This window comes from Ochotona curzoniae, unplaced genomic scaffold (genome assembly GCF_017591425.1).
Source record: "Ochotona curzoniae isolate NIBS_2020 unplaced genomic scaffold, NIBS_Ocur_1.0 scaffold_3835, whole genome shotgun sequence".
Lineage (NCBI taxonomy): Eukaryota > Metazoa > Chordata > Mammalia > Lagomorpha > Ochotonidae > Ochotona > Ochotona curzoniae.
The window spans coordinates 17,672,331-17,698,653 of record NW_024467114.1 but is presented as its reverse complement, the minus strand read 5'-3'; the positions used below and the strand labels follow the sequence as shown (position 1 = coordinate 17,698,653).

General features: G+C 37.8%; 1 protein-coding gene across 1 annotated transcript in view; it reads left to right on the top strand.

Annotated features, from left to right (window-relative positions):
* Positions 1-26,323, top strand: part of SUGCT (succinyl-CoA:glutarate-CoA transferase) — a 497,234-nt gene that overhangs the window by 45,058 nt on the left and 425,853 nt on the right. The window contains exon 7 of the mRNA XM_040964993.1: positions 21,819-21,910. Within this exon, the coding sequence (XP_040820927.1) occupies positions 21,819-21,910 (92 nt within the window). The remainder of the gene's footprint in view (positions 1-21,818; positions 21,911-26,323) is intronic.

Sequence of the window (26,323 nt, the reverse complement as noted above, 5' to 3'; positions counted from 1 at the left end):
GTTGTTCAAGTTAATAATTTCTTTCCCATCTCCAGTTGTGATCTTATCAAATGCGAAACATTGCTTTTCGTATTTTAACACTTAAATACCATTTCCTAGGTCTGTTCAATTCTATATTTTTTAGCTGATGGCTTTCTTTTCAAGTGCTTGTTTGTATGTATTTCCTCAATTTTAAGAACCTTAACCTTCACTGGTAATATCTTGAATTTATTGAGTCTTGCTCTGCCATCAAAGCTTTACATGCACTACTAATTTAGTTCTCATAAAAATCTGTGCAGAACATACTAATTACCATAATTTTCAATGGTCAAATTGAAGCTGTGGGTTTTGTCCAGTCAAAAGTCTGGTGCTAAGACTCAATTCTTAACAATGATAAATTGCCTCAATTTTATATAGGAAACTGCTATGTTAAACAACTCCTAAAGGTCATGACTTTATACAATATTATTATCATAGTCTAGACTGTTGTGTCATGGTCTAATGTGGATTGAAGCTTTGCCCCATGAAGTCATTTAGGTATCCCAGGCATTTTAACTGATACGTTAACTTTAAAAATAAATGACACAATTCACAAGCAATCGTCAGTGGAAGTATTGGAGTTAGGAAAGGGGACATTGGTATGAGGTGACTTATGAGCAAGAGTGTGGAGGAAATGGAAAAGTGAATTATAGATTCAAAAGAATCACATCTTGAAAAAAAACTTCTGGGCCCTGCGGTATGGCCTAGCAGCTAAAGTCCTTGCCCTGAGCACGCCGGGATCCCATATGGGCACCGGTTCTAATCCTGGCAGCTCTGCTTCCCATCCAGCTCCTTGCTTGTGGCCTGGAAAAGCAGTCGAGGACGGCCCAAGGCTTTGGGACCCTGCACCCGTGTGGGAGACCCAGAAGAGCTCCTGTCTTCAGACTGGCTCAGCTGCAGCCGTTGTAGTCACTTGGGCAGTGAATCATTGGATGGATGATCTTCCTCTCTGTCTCTCCTCCTCTCTGTGTATGTGACTTTGTAATAAAAATAAATAAATTTTTAAAAAGTTCTAAGCAGAAATTGGAAAGAGTAATTTTAGCTAGAAGTAAGTATGGTTTGTTCAAGAAATATTGACAGGCTAGTATTTGCGGAACAGACTGAGGAAGGGGAAATTACATTGTTGGACAGTTGAGGAGGACCAGATTCCATGGTGACTATGAAGTTATAAGAACTTTGATTTTTCTTCTAAGATTTATTTGAATTTGAAAGGCAGAGTTACAGAGAGAAGGAGAAACACACACAGACATCTGCCACCGCTTGCTCATTCCCCAAATGGTTGCAATGGCCAGAGCTGAGCTGATCTGACGCCAGCAGCTAGTAGCTTCTTCTGCACCATATGGGTGCAGGGGTCCAAGAATTTGAGTCATCCTCTCCTGCTTTCGCAGGCCATAAGCAAGGAAGTGACTGGAATTGGAGCAACCAGGACATGAACTGGCACCAATGTGGGATCCGACCTCATAGGTGGAGGATTAGCTTGCTATGCTGCTGTGCCAGTCCAGGTCTTTGATTTTACAGTAAGTGAAATGATGAATTATGGGGGACTTGGGGGCAAAAGAGTTATCTAATCAGATCTAAGGACTAAGCAAGAGGACTGGTTAAAAGTTGATTTATCATTAATCCACATGAGAGGATAATAGTGCCCTTGAGCCAGGAAGATTGTAATGGATGTAGTGGAAAAAAAAAACCCAGATTTTTAAAAAACTTATTTTGAGTTTAGAACTGATAGAGTTTCCTAGTGAATTACATGTAGAGTATAAGAGAAAAAGGGGTTAAGGATGACAGAACACAGAAAGGATAATACATTAGGTATTGTAGACAAACTTCTCTAAACAAGTTCTGACTCTCAATGACTTAGCAATGATTCTTTTCTTTTTTATGTCACAGAGAGTATAAGTTAGGGTGGGCTCCTGATGTGGAATCATTCTAGTACCTAGGTCCTTTATTCAGTGACCTGTTTGTCACATACAGTGTTAGGCTTTTGCATTTGAATTCTCTGAAAGCCTCTTTCAAATGAATAAATACTATGTGGAGGATTACTGATAGGAGTGAAGAGACTCAAGGAAACAGGAAGAAGTTCTCATCTAGGCACAGCATAGTGATAAAAAGTCCATAAAGGGACAGACATAGTGCAGTGGTTACACTGCTGCTTGTGTTGCCCACATTCTCTGTCGGAGCGTTGGGGTTTGAGTCCCACCTCTGCTCCTTCTTTTTAAGTATTTATTTATTTGAAAGAGTGACAGAAAGGAAGGAAGTAGTGGAGGGAGAAGGAGAGAGAATGAGAGCCCTTCTATCCATTTGTTCACTCCGCAAATGACTGCAGTAGCTGGGACAAGTCAAGGCCAAGAACCTGGAACTCTGTCTGAATCTCCCATGGGCGTTGTACAGGTCCAAGTACTTGGGCTCTCTGCTGCTGCTTTCCTGGATGCAATAACAGGGAGTTGGATCAGCAGTGAAGCAGCCAGCTCTTGCACAGTGCCCATGTGGGGTGCCAAAATCGCAGGTGGTGGCTTAATATGCTGAACAACAATGCTGACTCCTTTTGCTTTGCTCTTGATCCAGCTTCCTGCTAAGGCACATATTGGGGGGCAGCAAGTGATGGCTCAAGTACTTGAGTCCGTTCCATGCATGTGGAAGATCCTGATGGGGTTCCTGGCTCCTGACTTTGCCGTGGCCTTGTCCTGGCTATTGTAGGCATTTAGGGAGTGAATCAGCAAACAGAAGATCTCTGTCTCTTTCCCTCCCCATGTCATTCTGCCTTTTGAATAAATGAAAAGTTTTACAAAGTTTGTATTGATAGATTCATTAAACACATGACAGTTTTAGAGATGGATTTCCAAATTATTATTGCTCAAGATACTTTAAACAAAAAATTGACAGAAACATAGAAAAAAATTCATAATATTTGTTGAATATTTTGATTCATCTTAGTAATCAACAACATAAACTAAAAATTATTAAAAATGTAGAATCTGTGATTAATACGATTAGTGGTATTGAATAATTGTAAGAAAATCTTAAATGTTTTAATTTCTTTTTAATTTTATTTTTTTCCAGCTTTATTAGGTAGTGATTGAAAAACAAGTTTTGATTTGTACTTACCATGAGACTTCCACAAAACACCTTATAGTTAGGCTATCTTAAGTTGATGGCAACTTAATTTTGTTCACATATAAAAATAGATCCCTTCCATTTTATGTTTTTGATATCACAGTGTACATATAAAATACATGTATTTACTAACAATATTATAGCATAGTCATTTTAATATTTTGTCTTAAGTTTAATATGATAATTATGATTTATTTAATCACTGCTATTACAGTAGTATTCTGCTGTGCATTTGTCTGTGTTGTATACTTACAGTTTGTTTAATGGTTTCAAATGTTGCTACGCTGTTGGTTAAAGTTCTTGCTTCTACTCGAAGAGCCTCCTTTAGCATTTCTTAAGAGGCAGGCCTAATGATGATGAAGTGCTTCGATTTTTCTGTTTGGAAAATACCCATCTCTTTTTTCATTTCAAAATATAGCTTTACTTGATACAGTATCTTTGGTTGGCAACTTTTTTCAGCACTCCTATGCTTTGCCCTGATATGCTAGATTTCTCTTGAGAAATTCACTGATAGTCTCAAATATTTTGTTTCTTATCAACTGCAGATAGTTCTTAAAGATATCTGAGGTTTTGGAATTTCCACAGTATGATTTTAAGATCTACAGTTCATGCTTATCAATTAGTATGCAGAGATAGATGATAAATGTTATAGCTCAGATCTTTTAGGAAATATCTGAAATATTTGCTAACATAAAATAAAGATTATGGGTCCAGAATCAAATTGGCGTATAACTTCCATTTGCAAGACAAATCTGTTCTATTTTATATGTTTGTTTGAGAAAACTGACAATTTTGTGTTTTCATATTCCTTTCATTTTTATTTATATAGATTTACAAATATCTTAAAAGAAAACACTAAGGGATGTGGCTAGAAATCATTGCAAGTGTTAGATTGAATGGTACATTTTATGGAGAATCTGCATCTGAAGTTAGCAGGGATTTGCTGCAGTAAGATTTGTAGGTTTACGTTTTAACTGTGTGATACTATGATTTAAGCTAGTGTCACAGATAGCACTTGAAGTGTATGCTTTTCCTCTGCCAACCATTCGACTATGGATTGCTTCCAGAATTATTTCTGTCTCCACACCTCCTTAAAGAGCTTTTTCTTAGGCATTCCAGCATTCCAGTGTGCTGTGCACTTCTGCCAGTCCTCATCTGCTCTTTCCTGTGTGTATACTGGGAAATGTGGAGTCTGAAAAACTAGAGAAACAGCTAATGGGGTGAGGCTTACATTCTGTTTCTGAAAAACTCTTTTGTTCTTTAAAAATATGTGTGTATGTATGTATATATGCAACTATAACTGTACTCTCTATATGTGTATCACTACACAACTCTTTCTAAATATATAAATATATATAAATAAATAAATATATTAGTTATTCACACACACACACACACACACACATATATATATGTGTTATTTGCTTATGTTTGAGAGAGTGGGAGAAAGGGAGAGCATGCAATGAGTGCATCTGCTTGCTGGTCCATCCTCCCAAATCCGGCAGCTGTGAGTGGCTATGCCAAGGGCAAACCAGGACTAGAAAGTCGGTCCTCGTCCCGCATGTGGGTGACAGGAGCACAATCGCTTGAGTACTGTTGCTGTCTCCTAGGGTCTGCATCAGCATGACGTTGGAGCCAGGGCCATGTTAGGGCTTGAATACAAGCGCTCCAACTTGGCATACAGATCACCAAGGCAAACATCTGCTCCTGTCATTATTCTTTAACATGCAACTTGTAGATTCTAGAATTAATGGCTATATAAGGATACCCTTACTAAATCTTGCATTTGTGGAGCATGTGGGAAAAAAAATTTTTTCCCCCTCGAACTGATTTGAAGGCTGCCTGTACTACTAATGTGAGTTAGAGAAGGACACATGTATGTTTCAAGAATGTGCTCCTTAATCCTTTGCATCAATGATAGTTTTAGTGGAAATTCTCCGCTACATATGGTATGTAATATTATTTTTCTTTCAGAGTCTTTTAAAAATATGATTTATTTAAAGGCAGAGTTACGGAAAAAGAGAAAGAGACAGAGAGGTCTTCCACCTGCTGGTTCATTGCTCAGATGGTCTCAGTGGTTAGGCAGGGCCAGGATGAAGCTGGGAGTCAGGAGCTTCCTTCAGGTCTCTCATTGGTGTACAGGGGCTCGAGCACATCTCTGCTGCCGATCCGGATGCATTTCAGTAGGGAGCTGGATCAGAAGTGGAATAGAGCCAACCTGCCTTTAAAGTTTTCTGCTCCCTTTGGCCAGTTCTGATCTTTGTGAGTCTCTCCATAGATCTGATGGGATGTTAAGGGGAAGCAGGCTGGCATGACTGACTACTGCCTTGTTAAAACAGAAATCGGAGGGACTCATTTGGAGGCAGTTCCTGAAACTCCATCTGGCTATGATAGGTCTAAAGTATTCCGGATATTTGGGATCAGGTGCAAAGTTTGCATTAATTAAGAACAAACCTGATTCAGTACCTGAGTAGCTGTGCTGGAGCTGAGCCGATCTGAAGTCAGGTGCCAGGAGGTTCTTCTGGGTCTCCCATGTGGGTGCACTTTGGGCCATCCTCGACTGTTTTCCTAGGCCAGCAGGGAGCTGGATGGGAAGTGGGACCTCCGGGACACTGGTAAAGTTATTCTGACATGCAAGTAGAGGACTTTAGTCACTAGGTTACTGCGCTGGGTCTCAGAATAACTTTTGTTTTATTCTCTTAGTGTTTTCACTGAAAATTGTTAGAAAATATATTGATATGGTTGGATCTCCTCTTGATATTTCTTGCATTTAGCAAAACAAAACAGAAAAGCAAAACAAAAAGTGGAAAAAATGTACAAAAGATAGTTTTACTTTGTATTCATATTGTAAATGTAGTTTGTGGTTATTATAATTAGAGATTTAATTGGAGATTATTCCAGATACTTATACCATTTGTTTTTAAAGAGGTTTATTGCTCCCTTTTCAAATAATGAAAGTCTTAACTGTTCATTTTGAAAAACCTTGAAAATGGAGGAGTATAAGGGCAGATAATAATTATGAGTTATGATACCACCCTGAGATAACTACTTAATTTTTTGGTGCAATTCTATAATGAATTTAATTTAAAAATTATAATCAGATGTTTATGGTTTCAAAAGAAATAGTTCCACAAAATTTATAGTCACAAGACAAAAGGAATGACCTTAAGTGGGATTCCTGGGAATATTTGGTTTTATTCCCTGGAGCTTGGTGGATAATGGGTTGATATGTAATTCACGCCTAAGACATTTAGAGAACCAGAGGATGTCTGGAGGGTTGTGGTTTGGGAATCCACTGCAGTCCTGCCAGTGTTTCCTGTGGCGTAGGGTAAGAAAGAGAAAAACATTGTGTGCTTGTTTTATATCCTGTCCATGGGGGCGGAAGGAAGCTGGCAGTGTGCTGAGGGTGCCTGGGGCTGAGGATAGACTTACACATGATCAGTGGAAAAGGGAGATGAGAGATCCCAAAGATGGGGTGAGGCAGATCTCTGCAAAGCACATTAAAATGCTTCACGCAGCTAGTAGATTTTAAGCCTCTGCCAAACCCAGAGAACATTACTAGATTACCAAAGTAGTACTGCTTAAGTAAGTTAGAACATGACTACCCTGTGCTGCTTCTTACCACCTCCCCACGGCCTGTACTCAATCTTGGAAATGTTAGAAACTCAGCTTAGTAAAATGGGGTGCCACATAAGATGGGGTTCTGTCCAGCAACATTGTGAGGCAGAATAGTTTATTACAAGTATATTTTGAGGACCCGGCATGATGGCTTAGTGGATAAATCCTCACCTTGCACATGCTAGGATTCCATATGGGTACTGGTTTGTGTCCTGGCTGTTCCACTTCCCATCCAGCTCCCTGCCTGTGGCCCGGGAAAGCAGTCAAGGACAGCCCAAAGCCTTGGGACCCTGCACCCATGTGGGAGACCTGGAAAAGGCTCCTGGATCCTGGTTCCTGGCTTCTGGCTTTGGATTAGCTCAGCTTCAGGTTGCGGCCACTTGGAGAATGAACCAGTGGTCAGAAGATCTTTCTCTTTATCTCCTTCTCTCTGTAAATCTGCCTTTCTAATGAAAATAATTTTAAAAAGCTATACTTTGAAAATTTTCTGAGAAATGGAATTAGAAAATGATTTTTATTTGGATTCATTTTTAAAAAATGTGTACGTAGTCTTTCCATAATACGTATTTTAACACAAGCATTTAGAAACTCCTTCATATGAAGTTTTAATGTTAGTGAGTCTTTTCCTCAAATATCTTAGAGTCCTAACCCAGAGAAAGATGGTATTGCTTAGGTTAAATTGGGCCTAGAGAGGAGTATCACTTTCCCCTCTAGAACTGTTGAAATGCTGGCTCTGTGACTTAGTGTTTTGTAACTCTGGGCAACTTGCTTAACCTTTTTAAGCCACAATCTTCTTAGCTGCAAATTGTAAGGTTATTAAAAGCATTAGATGAGATAATGTGTGTGAAATGCTCAGCATCTGGAAAATGCTTAGGAAATGCTAGGTTTTCTTTCTTTGCTGGGTTACCTTCCTGTATCCTGTTTCCTAAAGCATAGTAGCATATTAAATGGTTTTCAGATGCTTGTTTGGTTATTACTTAGAGCAATTTTTATTTCAAAATGTTTTGGATATACATATATTTTGCTTTAAGCTTCTTGGACACATCTATTCCTTTGTGTGCCCATGCATTTACCTATACCCTATCTAATAAATATGTATTTTTTATGAATCATATATAAGCATTTTAAAGACATGGCTTGCCCCTTTAAGTACTTTATACAAACAAGGAAATCTGTTATGTAACCATGATGGAATTACCCCAGATCAGGAAATGAACACTGAAATATAATTTATAAATCCTACTGACACTTTGTTTGTCCTAGTAATGTCTTTGATGGCAAAATGAAAGAGAGAATCCATATTGCATTTGATTGTCATATTTCTTTAGTGTCTTTTAATTTGAGTTTGATTTTCGTTGTTCGTGACACTGATGTTTTTAAAGGATGCAAGTCAATTCATCTCATTTCTCCATCATTTCCTCATTAGCAGAATTACATGCTTGCAGCTTTCACACCTTATAGAGTTCTATGGAGTTCTCGGTTCATCATCTAGGGGACACATGCTGCTCATTTGTCCCCTTTCTAGCTACGAAACTTTGATTATTGACTGTTTGAGGGAGTGTCTGCCAGGTTTCTCAACTGTAAAGTTCCTATTGTACTATTTGTACTTAAAGTACATCTTTTCAAAGACCTTGGATTTTGTAAATATTCTGATATTTCGGGGAGGGTCTCCCTAAGAAGCCGCTGAACTTGACTGGACAATAAGATGCTGGACTCTATGCTTGGTGTATGCAGTTTTATCATACATTGAGAATCTTATCTGAGCTTACTATTATTTTGTTATTGATATGTAGTTGTTTTCTAGTTTCACCGTGATGTCTATATTTATTATTTGGATTTTTAGACAAGAGAGCTTTCCCTTTTCCATTACTTATTTATATTACTTTGTACTGCTGTACTTATGTTTTATTCAATTGGCTATAGTCTTTGCAATCACTGTTTATTTTTCTGTTCAAATTATCTGTGTTTTACTGGAAAGAGCACAGTCTCATCATTCTTTGAGTACCTTCTTAATTTTTGGTGCAGAATGTTTTAGCTTCATCTTACTTTTTCTTTGCACTAGTGCTATAATCAACTATTTTTCCAAGGAGTTGGTTCCATGAATTTTGAGAACTATCATCTGGGTGCTAGGTGTACTTATAAATACAAACTTTTAAAACTTCCCATCAGTTATTCTGCAAATAATTATTTTCAGCAGGGTCATTACATGGTAAATTTCTGTGATACATTATTTTCCCTGATTTCCTGTTGTTTCTGTATTCTGGGATTTGGTGTCATTATGTGCTTTTGCTTTCTTTCATTACTTAGCCTGAATTCTGCACTTTTGAAAAGGCTTTCATTGTCCCCAATTTGGGCAGTTCAAAGGTTATTGAATTTTATTTGATACTTTTTTTACTGGGGTTATTTTAACTTTTTTTTTTTTTTTTGGTTTCATTTATCTTTATTAAGCAAAGGTGTAGACTGTGCTTAATTGAGTATTTTCCTCTTGGCAGTGGGATAGGCCAAAAGTGATTCTTGTTAATTTGTCATTCATTTACATTATCCATTTATCTGGATTTGATTTGAGATGGTGTTTAGTTTTGATTTGTGAAGAAGTTTGTGTTGAAAACTTTTGTGTTCTTTGCCTAAAATGTCCTTTTCAGGCTGACGTAGTGTTGCTATTTGGAGTGTGGGAATTCAGCTATACGGAACGGGTTTTATGTGAGAGTCTGGCTGGGTTTTTATTTTCTTTTTGACTCAAAGAGTGTTTCATATTTCGGTCATTGAAAATTTGATTTGTCCCTGGAAATGCAAAAGTACACAATGTTAATTCTCTTCATTCCTTAATGACTTTATGGTGCATCTGTCAGAATGTGAGCCATATTCAACTGTAGGAATTGCTTACACTTAGTTTACGCCTCTACTGAGGTAGTTTCTTTAGAATAGATTCCGTGAAAGTGTGTTTGAATTCTCTCTCTCTCTCTTTTTTAAAGGTTTGTTTATTTTTGTTGAAAGGCAGATTTTACAGAGAGGAGAGACAGAGAGAAAGATCTTCCGTTTGTTCCTTGGTTCACTCCCCAAGTGGCCACAATTGCCAGAGCTGAGCCAATCTAAAAGCCAGGAGCCAATCTAAAGCCAGGAGCTGAGACCAGGAGCAGGATGGGAAATGGGGCTGCCGGGATTAGAACTGGTACCCATATGGAATCCTGGCTCTTCAAGGCGAGGATTTTAGCCGCTAGGCCACCGTGCTGGGCTCTGCAGTTCATTTTCATCGTTTCAATGTGATCAGTATTTTCCAAGATTTAGGATAAAGTGTGTATGTGTGTGCATTTGTGTTTGTGTTTGTTTGTGATTATGAGTGTTTTTATTCAATTTTCGCAGGATGTGTTGGCATGGTCATTAAAGCTTTTGTGATAATGCAATTCATTTGGATGGTGATAGTTTTGAAAGCAAACTTTCCATTTTCTCTTCTGTCAGGGAGGGCATTTGGCTTAATGGTTGAAATGAAGCCTAAGAGGTCCACATCCCACCATGGAATTCCTAGGTTCAAGTCCCAGCTCTGTTTCTGATGGAATTTTCCTACTAACATGTACTCTGGGAAACAGCAAATGATTACTCGAGTACTTGGGTTTCTGCCGCTGTTGGCTGTTGAATGGTCCATCCCTAGCTACTTGTGTTCGGTTGAGTATATTATTGGATGGGAGATCTCTTTGTTCTTTCTAAATAATTGAATGAATGAATAAATAGATAAACAACTATTACAGGTAGGAGAGTCTCTTAATAATCAACCTAACTTTTGCCATTCCTGTGAAAACTTTGATTTGATAGTTTGTGTGAAGAATATCATAGGCATGCATGAAATTATAATATACTAAATAAGCTAAATGTAAGCTAAATGTCAGTTAATGAAGTTCACATTGTCTTGTGTCATGCTATCTAGTTGAGAAAATGAAACACATGCGTGTAAAGCAATTGTCAGAGTATAATTTTACATCTTAGCATTGTGAAATTAGATAAGTCATAAGGAAGATATTACACATTTTTTGCAAATATGTTTTGGCTGTCACAGAATACTCCTGGTGTTATAGATTTATTTACCTTTGATGACTAGGGACAAATGCTTTCTGGCATTTTATTTCAGACACTTTATGTACTGTGTATTTAATCAACCAATTTTGCGGTTATCTGAGATAAGTTAAAAGACAAATATTAAGGGTTATTGATGTAGCAAAACAGATTAATCCAATGGTATTTCAGCAATATATATTGTTAATACTCATGGAATTTTTTTGTAAAGTATAATTCATAATAATGATTTTAAACAGTTTATTCATAGAATCACAAAGCTGTTTGGCCTTGGGTATAATTATCAGTGTCTCATTTTTCTCAAATACTTCCTAAAAATAGTGCAATGAAATAATTTTGATCCTGTGAGATTTAAATGAGATAATATTAAAGTACAAATCCAGTTCCTCGTATATAGGAAGTACTCTGTGCATGTTAATTATTATCCTTATTAGTATTGATATCACCCTAACAGTTATGCTAAGTTGGCTTGTAGGTTTTTGCTGACTGGTTTCTTGTATTATAACTTATGCAGAGCTCATATTGGAATACTGATAAGGTAAGTTTTGTAATCTTGTGTGTAGAAAGGTCTGTAGATTGTAAGTCAGAAATACTGTATCTTTCCTGTGACAGAAAGGAGAAAAAAGTAAAGCAAAATTAATATGACTGTGAAAATCTAAGTTTTCATATATATGATTAAAGGAAAAATCCTGTTAAATTGATGGTATAATTGTGAGAAATTTTCTTTAAGATTATAAAAATATCTTATAGTGCTAGTAGTAGAATTTCAGTGAAAAATTATAGTGGAGGTAAGGAAATATAGAACATTGGAAATGTTGACAAAGCACACATACACACACACACACACACAAAGCTTAAAGCACCTACTAGAGAACTGACTCTTAATTATGTTTGAGTGAATCCTGTCAAGTAAGCAAGGACCAATAATCTCCAGAACAGGTAACAGAGAGCCAGACAGAGGAACTGCACGGGTGTGCAGTACGGGTTCTGTGTTGATTAGCCTATGGCGTTGGGCGAGTCACTTAACTATCTCACATTTTCCTCATCTGTAAAGCAAGAATTTTTGCTCTGCATCCATTCAGTTCAAATACTCCTTTTTATATTCTACAGATATAAAAAAATTTTGTTGAGAATGAAAGTACTAAAATTATGTTGGTGCAAGCATATATGAAATTAACAATACAGCTTTATAGTTCTTGGAAAATGTGCATTTTGAAAAAATAGATAGGTTTTTCTCCTCAGATTTAAAGATATTTTTATTTATTTGAGAGAGATAACAAGTGAGGGAGAAAAGAAGGAAGGGAAAGATATGTAGAAAGATAAAGAGAAAAATATTCCAAGGAAGAGCTCCTATCTGCTGGTTCACTTATCCACTGCCCTCGGGATCTTTGGGCCAGAACTGAACTTGGGAATTGGGAACTCAGTTGAGGTCTCCCCCGTACGTAACAGTGACCTAATTACTTGAGCTATTTTCTCTGCCTCTGAGCTTTCACATTTGCAGAAAGCTGGAGACAGTAGCTGGAGTTGGATGTTGAACCCAGGTACTCTGATACGGATATGAATCTCTTAACTGCTACAGCAAGCATTCACCCATAAATTTACATTTTTTTCATCCTCTTTGTGAAAATTATTTTTTTCTTTTAAACAGATTTATTTATTTTACTTAGAGTCAGAATTACAGTTTTTTGTCTGCAGTGGTCAGGGCTTGGCAGATCCAAGGTTGAAAGCCAGGAACTTCTTTGGGGCTCCCATATCAGTGTAAGGTCCCCAGGACTTCGGCCGACCTCTGTTCCTTTCCCAGGCCATAGGCAGGGAGCTGGATGGGAAGTGGAGCAGCTGGGACATGAATTGGCACTTATATGGGATCCTGGCACTTTGCAAGGTGAGAATTTAACCAATTGAAGCATTGTGCTGGGCCCCAATTTATTTTTTTCTTTCTGTTATGGTTTTGTAATTTGAATTAAGGGCCAAATGAAGTATAAATTATTGTAATTGTCTTTTTATTTATGATTTCTTCTTGATCTGTTTTTTTCCTTAAAACTTGTCTAAAAAAGGAATTCATTTGTCATAATTTTGAATTTTGTTAATTACATTTCCATGACATTTATTTATTTTTATTTTTTCCTTTTAAATCTTAAGATCTTTGGCTCACTAAGATTTAAGTTTGACTTTTCAGTTATAGGTGGAGTGCTTGGTACATTGATTAAGATACTACTTGGGTGGCCCCGTGCAGTAGCCTAGTGGCTAGTCCGGGATCCCATATGGACACTGGTTCATATCCCAGCTGCTCCACTTCCCATCCAGCTCCTTGCTTGTGGCCTGGGCAAACAATCAAAGATGGTTTAAGGGCTCCTGGCTTCAGATTGGCTCAGCTCTGGCTGTTGCGGGTGTACAGAAGATCTTTCTCTCTGTCTGTCGTTCTCTCTGTAAAATCTGCCTTTCCAATAAAAATACATAAAATTTTAAAAAATCTTAAAAAAGAGATACCACTTGGTTTTGGAGGCATCTGTGTGCCCTGTGTCTGCTTATTCCAGCTTTCTACTAATGTGCATCCTCAGAGGTTAACAGGTGACAGCGTAGTTACTTGGATCTCAGCAGCACAGGAGACACTTGGATTGAGTTCCTGGATCAGCCCAAGATGTTGTGGGCATTTGGGGAAGAAATCAGCCCGTGGAGGATCTTTGGCTCTTGGTACAAAATCAAGGCCACAAATTGAGAGCCGTACTATACATAAACAACTCCATGGCTAAGAAAGAACTTGTAAGTACAGTCTTCTTTAAAAAGCAGGGAAGAACCTCAAATACCTTTCAATAAACCCACCAAAGACATTGAAGACATCTATGACAAAAGTTACAAAACATTGAAAAAATAGAAGAAGACATTAAAAAATGGGGATATTTACCTTGATCCTGGCAGGATCAACTTCATCAAAATGGCCATAGTATCAAAAGTAATATACAGATTCAGTGGAATTCTAATCAGAACAAAAGTTCATCTGGAAACAAAAGAGACCACACAAATAGCCAGAGTTATCCTGAAGAATAGAAATCAAGCTGGAAGAATCACAGTTCCAGCCCCAAGGGCATTGGTCATCAAAAGTCTTGTACTGGTAGAAAAATCGAGAGTAAGATCAGCAGAACAGAATAGAAGCCCCAAAAGTGAGCCCGCACATGTGCAACCAACTAATCTTTGACAAGAAAATGGAAAACAACCCAAGAAAATAATTGGTCTCTTCAACAAATGCTATTGGGACAATTGGTTAGCAGTGAGAAGCCAGACCTCCACCTATTACCTTACATGCAAACCAGCTCTTAAGTGGATCAAGGACTTAAATCTCTACCCAATAACTAAAAAACTATTAGAAAAAAACATGGAAACTACTCTACAAGATACAGGCGCTGGTAAAGACTTCATAGATTAGTCAACAAAAGCACAGGCAGTCAAGGCCAAAATAAACAAATGGAACTACAGCAAACTAAAAAGCTTCTGTACAACAAAAGAAATGACCAATAAAGTGAACAGAAATGGGAAAAAGAACAAAGAACAGAATGGGAGAAAATCTTTGCATGCTATACAACACATAGGGGACTAATAACCAGGATTTACAAAAAGCTTCCGAAACTCAAGGAAAGCAAAAACAAAACAAGCTAAACAAAACAAAAGACTGTGTTAAGAAATGGGCAAAGGAAAAGAGCAGACATTTTCCACTAACGTATTGGTCACTCAATACCATATCAATTAACTTCATGATGTTGTAAATTGTTGTTGAAGTTGTGTTGTGGCTTTTCATTGGAGGAGATGATATTCTGCCAGCTCTACTTTCAGACCAGCGATGGTCTCCCAATGAAACTATTGAATTTATCTGGACAATAAGATGCTGGACTCTATATGTGCCTTCAATGAAGAAATCATGGCTGGATATGAACTGTACTACTGCACAATGTGGAGGAATCCAACATAGGGGAGGGCTTTTTGAAGGGGTTGGGGGAATCCCAGAACCTATGAAACTGTGTCATAAAGCAAAAAAGAAAAAAAAAACCCAACACTTCAAATTGACTATTGGACATAGGAAAAAATATTCAGGCTCCCTAGCTATTAGGGAAATACAAATAAAATTCACATTGAGGTTCCACCTACTCCAGTGAGGTTGGCCTACACTGGGAAATCCACTAACAATATCTGCTGGTGTGGATGTGGGGAAAAAGGTACCCCCTGCTGTTGGGAGTGTAGGCTAGTTCATCCACTATGAAAGTCAGTATGGGGAGTGCTAAGACAACTGAAATTTGATCTACTGTGTGAACTAGCTATCCCACTGCTGCAAATATGTTCAAAGGAAATGAAATCTACATATGAGAAAGTGACTTGCAGCCCTGTCATAGCAGTACAATCTACAATAGTGAAGATATGGAAACAACCCAGATGCCTGTTGAAAGAGGAATGGGCAGAGAAACTGGGGGAGAGAGGAAGGGGAAATCCCTGAGCCTAGGGAACTGTATCATGAAAAATAATTGGAAAAAAAAAAAAAGGAAAAGAAAAGAAACTGTGGTACATCTACTCAATAGACTATTACTCAGCCATTAAAAATAATAAAAACCTACCATTTGCAGCAAAATAGTCCCAACTAGTGACCATTATGTTTAGTGAAATAAACCAATCCTAAAAGGTCAAATATCATATGTTGTTTCTGATATAAGGCAGCACTCATGGAAAATATAAAACAGATAGTTGTATAGGTAAATATACACACGTATGTGTATATATATGTTCTTAAGATGAACTGTATAATTGAGACTAGCGTATGGGAAGTTTAGATATGTTGCAGTATACATCTCTACTTCCAAATAAGAGAACTTGATTAAAATTGTACATTACCTTGATAATATAATCTTAGATCTTCCACCAATGCCAATACGCACAATGCCATGGTACACTTAAATAGCAATGTTGGACTTGTGATTGTTGTTGAAGTAATTTGCTATTGTAATAATACAGGGAAAGATGATGATAGGGATGGGGAGAGTTGGGGAGGGAGGGAGGGAAGGCAGAAGGGAGAATTGTTATATCTGCAAAACTGTATTATGGAAAATAATAACAAAAAAATACCAGAAAAGAAAAAGAACTCTGGCTCTCTGCCTTTCAAAAAACGCACTTCATAGAAAGTTGTGTGTAGTTCTGCTGGAGGACAAGTAGTGACTGGGTATTTCTCTTATCATGATGTTACCTGCCATTGATGATGACTATTTAGATCTGCCAAGTTGGGCCCAGCGCGGTGGCACAAGTGGTTAAGGTCCTCGCCTAGCACGCCCGGGATGCCATATGGGCGCCGGTTCTATCCCAGCAGCCCCACTTCCCTTTCAGCTCCCTGCCTGTGGCCCGGGAAAGCAGTCAAAGACGGCCCAAAGCTTTGGGACCCTGCACCCGCGTGGGAGACCCGGAAGAGGCTCCTGGCTTCGGATCGGCATAGCATCTGCCGTTGCTCTCACTTGGGGAGTGAATCATCGGACGGAAGATCTTCCTCTCTGTCTCTCCTCTCTGTATATCCGCCTTTCCAATAAAAACATAATAAAAATAAATCTTTAAAAAAAGTTACAAAGTTGATTGGGATACTCTGATAAAGAAAATCTTTTTCTCACCAACAGTATAATTAACCTGAAGTATAGTTCATTTAGTGGAAGCAGGATTGTCATAATAATGATTATAATCTTTACTGTCGTCTAATGGTGCATGATAGGGGGTCAGGGAAAGCCTATCCTAGAATGCGTAAGGTCCCATCATTGGTGCTAGGCAGCTAATTAAAGACTAGAAGGAAGAACAGTTGAGATAGTGCAAAGGTCCCATAGTGGAAATGAACTGTGGTGCTTTCAGAGAGCACCACAAAGGTCAGGGAGACTCAAGATATAGCAGGGGAAATTGATGAGCTGGGTCCCATGTTGTGGTATAGTAGATGCTGGCTCAAGTCCTGGGTGTTTTTTTTTTTTTTTTTATCCCACTCCCTGTAATATACCTGGGAAAGCAGCAGAAGATGGCTGAAGTCTTGGACACTGTCCAAATAGGAACTCCTGGCTCTTTAAGGATTTATTAAAGGCATACTTACTGCAAGAAGAATAGATAGTTTTTTCATCTGCTGGTTCACTCTCCAGAAAGCCACAAGGGCCAGAGCTGAGGCAATCTAAAGCCAGGATCTAGAAACTTCTAGGTCTCTAAAGTGGTTACGGGGGTCTAAGGACTTGAGTCATCCTCTACTGCTTTCCTGAGCAAGTCACTATCAGGGAGCTGGATGGGAAGTGGAGTAGCTGGGACACCATGTGAACTGGCACTCATTTGGGATGACACAGGTGGGCCAGGCTCATCAAATTAATGATTAAATAATTTTTAAAAAGATTTGTACATTTTTATTGGAAAGGCAGATTTATAGAGAGAAGAGACAAAGATCTTGCATCCACTGGTCCATGCCCCAAATGACTGGAGTTGAGCTGACTCAAATCCAGGAACCAGGAGCTGAGTTTCCCTGGTGGGTGCAGGATTCCAAGGACTTGAGCCATTCTTTGCTGCTTTCCCAGACCATAAGGAGGGTTAATTGGCAGGGGGAGTAGCAGGGACATTAACTAATGCCCATATGGGATACCAGCACTTGCAGGCAGATGGTTATGCTATTGAGCCACCATACTAGCATGTAACCTCCAAAGGGGCGAATGAATGTTGCTGAATTATACACTGTGGCAGGTGTTATAGGAGTTATGGAAAACGAGTGTCAGTGATTGCGCCTATTTAAGAGCTCTTAAGTAGAGGAAATAAAACATAAGGCTAGATACCATTAAGAAAAAAAAAATGAGTGAATCCAGGTCTTGACAGTCTAGATCATATGGTGTTCAGGTAAGTATGAGAGTTAAGGAGAGAAATCTATCAATTTCCTCCTGCGTTTTTTACTGAGGTCTGTCTTAGGTTTGTGTTACAGTCAATGTTCATTGCAGCCACAAGATGGCGAGGTTGCTCCTTAAAATACATGAAAGTGGAAGCTGAGTGGAGAGATAGCAGGAGGGCAAGAGCCAGAGTGTGTGTTCCTTGATTTTGTGTGAACTACTTAACTTTTTTTCTTTCCATACTTGAATATAATAGAACTAACATGTTTAATTATTTCATCTTCAATTTAGAGTTTAATTAAAGTTGGTTTTGGAATTGTAAAGCTAAAAATAAAAAGGATTCTCTGGTTTACATTATTACCATTTCTCTTACCATTTTTCAGGTCTTATTAAATTATCAACAAATCAGTTAATTTTTTACCTTGCCAACATAATAATGTTGGTTTTCTGCTTTAATACTTTGTTTATTGTTATGGGTTTTTGTTAATATTAATGATAGTGCTCAAATAATTAAGTGGTGAAAATGTATAAAATATTTTGGACTTGTTTGAGATCTGTATCAATTAACTACACGGTTTGAAGTATAAAATATTTCCATTTTTATAAATGATTAAGGAATGTAACTTTAGTGCTTAAAATATGTGTTTCTATCCTTTTAAAATAATGCAGTTTTCCTTTTGTTCTCAATAGGTTCTAATTAAATTCTCATTAGAAACCAATGAGCTAGAGGAAGGTATTTTTCCTAGTGGTTACGTCACTGGTTGGGCTGCCTGTGAGCTGTATTGAAGTGCCTGCATTTGAGTCTTGGCTCTGGCTCCTACATTCTTGTTAATGTAGACCCAGAGAGATAGGAAAGATAGGTCAAGTTGTTGGGACCCTGGCACTCACACAGGAAACTGAGAGTGGAGTTTTGGATCCTGGCTTTGACTAGGTCCACCTCTGATTCTTATAGGTATTTGGAAATTCAGAGAGCAGGTAGAATCCCTTTGTTTCTCTCTCAAAAAAAATGAAAACAGACAACAACAACAACAAAAACTCAACAAATAAAAAAAAAGAAAAAAAGAAATCTGTAAGAGAAATGTGAATACTTTCGTTTTACAGATGTGGACTTGGAGACTCAGGGAAAATTAATGATTTGTGGAAGACAGAATGGTTGGCAGAGCTATAATTTGAACCTAGGTTTTTTTTTTTTCTCCATGCCAGAATTCTCTCTCTCTCTCTCTTTCTCTCTCTTTGTTGCCATACTGCCTCCATTGACAGTAACTATATTTTCCTTTAATAGGATTACTTCAAAATTTCCGTTTAAAGTAATTATGGTGTTTGTGCCTCCTTTTTGTTGTAAGCAGAACAAAAGGGCATTTGTATCACAAGCAACTATGATGGTGCACGTTTAGTTAGCAAGTTTTTTTTTTTTTGAGCATATTTTCCTGAGGACTTTATTGAGAAGATTTTATTTAAAGCTGTGTTGATAGTGAGGTGCCTCAGTTTGCCCTTATCAGATTTGTGCCAGAAACACCTGAATGTCTCAACCTAGAGCGAAATGGATCCTAATCTTTCTCTTGATTTCTTGTTGCAATAGCAAGTGATTCACAGGTTACAGGTATTCCTGCCCTTCAGGTAGTTTGAAATCATGGTGCTGATAGCTGAGAAGTCTGGGCCAGAGTACCCTTTGCAGCTGCCTCGACAGCTAGTCCCTAAAGATTGGCAAGAATTTCTGTATTGTTGCATGGAGAAAATGCAATTATGCTTTGTTTACTTTGAGGCTCCCATCACATTACATTTTTACCTTTTGAAAGATTTAAAAATAGTTCAGAACTTATAAATTATGATTTTGAAATTGTCAGATAAGCCACTTTTACTTCAATCAAGACATTTGGGTTTCCTTAAAGTTTTATCGTTCATGAAATCAGTTTATTTGGTCATAAATAATTATTGACATTGCAGATGGATTTATTTGTTTATTAAAATTTTTTATTTTTATTGAAAAGTCAGATATACAGAGAGGAGGAGAGACAGGAAAATCTTCCATCTGCTGATTCACTCTCCAAGTGGCCAAAACGGCCAGAGCTGAGCTGATCTGAAGCCAGGAGCCAGGAGGTTACTCTGGGTTTCCCATGTGGGTGCAGGGTCCCAAGGCCCTGGGCTGTCCTTTACTGCTCTCCTAGGCCACAAGCAGGGAGCTAGATGGGAAATGTGGCCGCCAGGGTTAAAATCAGCACTCATATGGGGTCCCAGCATGTTCAAGGCAAGGACTTTGGCTACTAGGTTACTGTGCTGGGCCCAGATGGACTTACTATATGTGCTCTCCATTTTTGTTTCTTTGAAAATTCCTAAAGTATGGGAAGAGGAATGTTCCGTCAGTAAGTGATATGCTCTTGAACCTTTTCATTCCTTGGTATTAAGTTATCTTTCCATGAGCCAACTTTGTTTCACATGGCTCCAATTCTGACAAAGACTGTTTCTAGTTGCAAATGCAGCTGGAAAGGTGGATTGGTGATTAGATCAACCTATCACTTGCCATTTTAGTTTCTTATTTAATTTATGTTTTACAGATTGTTTCATTTTTTAAGGCTTTATTCTCATTGAAATTTCATAATTTATAGACAAAGATCTTCCACTTACCAGTTCATTGCCCAAGTAGCTGCAATGGCTGGAGCCAACCCCATCCAAAGCCAGGAGCCAGGAGCCTCCTATGGGGCTTCTACACAGGTGCAGGGTCCCAAGCCTCTGGTCTGTCCTCTACTGCTTTCCTAGGCCACAAGTAGGGAGTTCGATGGGAAGTGGAGCAGCCAGGACACAAACCAGTGCTGATATGGGATCCTGGCGCATGCAAGGTAAAGCCTTTAGCCATTAGGCTACTGTGCCAGGCCCTATTTTTTCATTTTGAGAAACATAATTATTTTTGAATAGCAAGCATTAATTTATTCTTTGATAGACGTTACTGAAACTGTTCTAGATAGTGGAGATACAGCTGAGGACTGAATGAAAAAAAGTTCTGAAGCATATATTTTGGTTAAGGGAAGTGACGAAGTAAACTGATAAGTTACATTTGAAGGATTTTTCAAAAAGTTCATGAAAAATGCTTCTCATGATAAAAATCTAGGCATGAATATTACAGTTTGCTACACAAAGTAAATGCTTTAATTCTGTTTTCATGAACTTCTTGAAACATTCATATTTGTGGTAATAAAGTTATGAGTAGTGAGAGTATTTTTTTATAAAAGGTATTCAGGTATAAAGTCTCTCATTAACATGTTTGGGTGAAGCCCCGGAAGCCCGTGAGGTCTGTGTATATGGCGTGGAATCAAAGGAGAGCGTGTGAGATAGCAGGAGAACTGGCCTTGGCCTTGTCCTCATCTCTCTAAAATGGGTATGTGAGAAATTTTAGCAAATAGGGCACTCTTGGCACATCACCAGGGACTTGGGCACAGATTCATGTAGTTTCTGTGATAACAGTTGTTATTCGGTAGTAAGTAACGGAACTGTGACTAGCAGGAGAAAATATTTGCAGTGTTCTGTTTATTTTTACTGATTAAATTTAAAAGGGCGGGGGTAGGGAAGAGAAAGGGATGGAAGAAACACGAGAGAATTACTGTTTCTTGGCGATCTAAAAAAACACTGTTGGGAGACAGCAGTTTTATTTATGCCGCATTTTTTCAGTCTTCTTTCGTTCTTGTATTTTTGCATACTCCAGAAAACTTAAGGAATTTGTAGATGGAGTTCAGGGAGGCATTGTTTTGCTTTGCCTTGTAATTTGTTCTGTACAGATTAAAGGTAGTAAGTGGTTATTGTAGTCTGGGGGTTAAGTTATATTTACATGACGAGTCTAGTTGAGTAAGAAGTGTTGGAGATGTTGATACACTGTGGAATTCATGCCTTGTGTATCAGACGAGATGTTATTGATCTGGTTTACATTTGGCCTGCAAGTGGATGGTCTTTCACTTTCTAAAGTAAAGCATAATTAATTCTTACTGTCTCCTCCAAGAGGAGTATAAATCTAGCAGCAAGAAAACGACAACAACAACAACAACAAAAACAAAACAAAGACCCCCCCTGCGCCCCCGCAAATGTTGCAGTGTTTCTGGTAAAAATGCTTTTAGCACAGCCTGCACCATGCTGACAATGTCCATCTTCCTCCTGTTTTAGGGTATGGTCAGACAGGTCCACTGTCTCAGCGAGCTGGTTATGACGCTGTTGCCTCTGCTGTTTCTGGTCTAATGCACATCACAGGGCCAGAGGTAAGTATTCTGTAGGATACTTCTATTTTCCCCCTTTACATATTCTAGAGAAATTTTTCTCACTACTGTCTTATAGGGTTACATTTGAGTTATGTTTTTTTTTTTAAGAAAGAAATCAGAGAAAGTGACTTATTAAAGTACATGGAAGTGTTCATTGCAAATGTACTTTTTAACATCAATATGATCCCATGGAAAAGAGCCAGCTTCTTAGCAAGTAGCAATAGCAAAGGTGGAAAACACATTTTCTGTATTTATTATGTTATTCCAGTTTAATATAAATACCCTTTTATGATTTGGCAGTATTTCTTCTGGGACATGGAATGATTGACTAGACTATACCAGGGATGTTCGTGTGTTCCAGAGTGCTTGCATTGACATGTGTATGTGGCAGTTTCTTTTTTTTTCTGCTGAAATATTATAAAAAATTATGTGTGTGAAAAATCAGATTATATATTTGCTACCTAAAGCCTCAGGAACAGTCTCTATTTTGTCATATGCAATAGATTCTGACCATGAAAAAAGTTATAATACTCCTTTTCCATTGATGGTTGATGGAAACATTCCTAAAACACATATAGATGGGCAAACTGATTGCTTAAACTATTGTCTCTGGAGGAAAAGATGATTGACACCAAATATAGCAACAATAAAGGGAAAGTCTAAATAAAGAACAATATTAAAAGGCATTTTATGACAAATTGTCATAGTTTAGAAAATTAGTTCCCACGGCTTGCATTGTATAGCAGTAGGATGAGCCAGATTTTGCAATGCCTGCATTCCGTATCCATATTCTTGGATGCAGATATGGCGTTTCCATGCTTCTTTTTTTTTCTCTTTTAAAAATATTTATTAGTACTAGTATTAGTATTATTTATTGGAAAGACAGTTCAGACTTATGGAGAGAAGAAGAGACAGAGAGAAAGATCTTCTATCCATTGGTTCACTCCCCAAATGGCCACATGGTTGGAGCTGAGCTGATCCAAAGCCAAGACTCTGGAGTGTCTTCTGGATCTTGCACATGGGTGCAGGATTTCAAAACTTTGGACCAGCTTCTACTGCTTTCCCAGGCCATTTGCGGGAGCTGGATGAAAAGTAGCACAGTCGGAACACAAACTGGCACCCATATGGGATCCTGGCACTTGCAAGGTGAAGGTTTATCCATGGAATCATGATGCTGAACCCTACATGTTTCTTATATGCACCTAGAAACAACAGATGGGATTCATTTGGGGTCATTATGCTTTTAAACAGTTGTAATCAGAGAAGATACGTAAAAGAATGGCCAAAATTATCTCAGGGATATAAAACAGCCTCTTCCAGGAAAATCTGTAGGCTTGTTTGCTTTATAGAAAGCAAAGAGATGTTTTGCTTTCTCTTTTCATCTATTTTTATGGGGAGGATATGGAGTAGTACTTTTATTGTTCACAGAACAATAAATAAGAGAGAATTAGCTCACATCAAAGAAGGTTTAGCTGGTTGAACGAATTGCCCTTTGAGCAGCAGCATGCTAAGCATTGCAGTATATATAACGAAACAGATCATATAGTTTCTATTAGCATGATGAAGTAAAAGATATTGGGCCTTGAAACAGTTCTGTTTTGGAATCTTGGCTCCACTTAATATCTCTGAGCCTCATTTTTAAAATTTGTAAGATAAAAGTGGTACTGAAGGCTGCACTGACACTATATGAGTTAATGTGTAGGCAAGTGTCTGAAGGATCATGCTAGACTCTTTCTGCTTGTAGAGCATGTCTAGCATGTTCTCAGAATTTTGAAGATCTTTAGAGAGAGGTGGATAAGCATCTCTCTTAGATGATTTAGGAATTTACCTGCATAAATGCAGGGGTTTGGAATAGTAGTCCTTCAGATATATATATTTTTACATCCTTTGAATTCAGAGGACATTTGTTAAGTGTAGGATTGATTATATGCAGGTGTTAGCATATATTAATGTTGATAGTAGTATGCTTTAGAAGCTGGAGAAATTAATTAGATTTGTTGTTGCTTCTGTCCAACCTATGCACAGAAACTCTAACTAGGAATTCTTTTGTGAATGAACATCTTGGAAAGAAGCAAATAGCTTTTTAAACTATTTCTTAATCCATCCCTTAAAATATTACATTCCCCTAATCTCCATTTCATTTTCTCCCAGTCCTAGCTTATTTAAACCCACAAGGACAGCCAGGCTAGATAATATTTTGGGCATCTCACTGCGAGCTAAGTCAGAATGATTTAGATGGCCTTTAACCACTACGCAAGAAAACAGTGTGATTGGTGTATGGATTATTTTAGCTATTTTCTGGAAAAGATTTTGATTTACACCTTTTCAGAGTGGCAGAAGAGTGGTTTTTGGATGCACTTGGACTGCATGGGACAAAACATTGCATATCGGGGATGATCATTGTTTGACTACAGCTGTTGAAATAATTAATCAATGTACTTATTTCAAATCAATGTTCTTGTCTAAAACTCTAATTTACATCTTGAATATTTAGAAGAGCACATGGTTTTACCTAATTGTTACAAAGAAATGATTACTATTAGGTAAACAGTTATCTACAAGGTATCTAGAGAATGGCACAAATTATTTAGTTTCCCCCCCCCACCCCAGTCTTTTTTTTTTTTTTTTTGAGTCTTGATTTGTCATGTTTGTTCCATGACTTGTACCTTGTTGAGGTTTAATAGAAGACATGTGGATTAAGGATGGGGTGGCAACTTCAAATCATTGAGTATATGGTTAAAAAAATAACCATTCTATTTCAGTCTCTAGGTAGTGTGTCCATGATATGTCAAGACAGTACATGTCTCTACTGTGTAAAAGGAAGACCCCAAACGCAACTGTTAAATAAACCCTGACAATTTGATATTAGATTTTCTTCCATGATTTTTACTTACAGTTCCATGAGATATTAAAATAGCAGAAAGTTAAACTTGTAACAGTTACTAAAGGATTATTATACTACTGATAATCTGAGGGAAAATGGTGGGAGGGGAAAACAGGGAAGCAGAAAGAGCACGAGGAGGGAATCCGTATACCCACAAAATTGTATCATGGACTGTAGTCATAATCATAATTCTAAGATGTGAATCGATTGACTAGAGTGAGTGTTCTGTCAGAATATTACCTTCCCATGGGGAAGCTTCAGTTCTAGTTGATTGTTTTCTCAGATTGATTTCAGTTCTTTTATGTTCCATCCAGTCAATAATCAAAATCTATATATTCAAATCCTGTTATTTTTCTTAATTTTAACTGAAATATTTGAGGGGATATCTTAGAAATGTTTAATTCTCTTTAAAAATTAATTTTAAAATTATTTTATGATGCAGTTCCATAGGCTCTGGGATTTCCCCCACTCCCTTCCCAAACCTTCTCCACACCACTAATTCCCCCTGTATTGTTATAGTATTATAGTCCTTCACAAATAGTCCTAAGTCTGTCATCCTGCTATTTAAGTATATCTTGACGTTGTAGGTATGGGCAATGGCCCAGAGTCTAGAATTCTATTGTCAAGTTACATTTAACAGTCTCATTGGGAATCCATCTTTGACTTGGAAGTAGAGATACATACTGCATTGTATCTTCATATCTGGATATGACAATCCATATTACACAGCTGATCTACATCACCTTAAATGAAAAGCCACAACACAAAACCCACAACAGGAGGAAAAATATAAAATTTTTAAGAAACAAAAACAAAAACTTCAAAACCCACGAGATATAGCAAAGACAGTATTGAAAGGGGTGTTAAGCTTATATTTTACAAGAAGGTTGCCATATATCAGAGAGAACATATGCTATTTTTCCTTTTGGGATTGACTTAGAAATGTTTATTTCTAAGTTTATTTCAGTTTAGAGTTTGGAGGTTCTCATTCCAAAAGTGGGCAATCTCATTATGCTGGTGACTGATGGCAGAATAAATGTGGTTGGAGGGTCACATATTGGTGCAGAAGACAGAGTGAAAAGCTAGGCCAGACTTGGCTCACATAGCTTACCTTTTTGTGGAACTGCCTTTCAAGGGCAAGCACCCGATGACCTAAAGACCTCCCAATAGTCTCTCCAGTCTCATGGCCAAGATGTCATAATTAGATGAAATCTTTACTCTTGAATTCTCCAGTCTCTAGGAGTAACATGTTAACCGTGAACTTAAGACTTTATGGATCGAATGTCTGCATGAGTTTTGGGGAGCCAAATACTATTAAAATGACGGTATGCTACATATACTTCAAGGATTGAATTGTCAGATCAGATCCTACATGAATTACAGTTGTTGTTAAATAATATGATGCTTAATTTACAATTTTAAGAATTCACACAGTCAAGAGGCATGAGAGAATCAGAGAGATCACAGACATTGAGAGAGGACCTCAGATCCCTTCTTCCACAGTACACAAAATATTCCAGAGCAGTGAG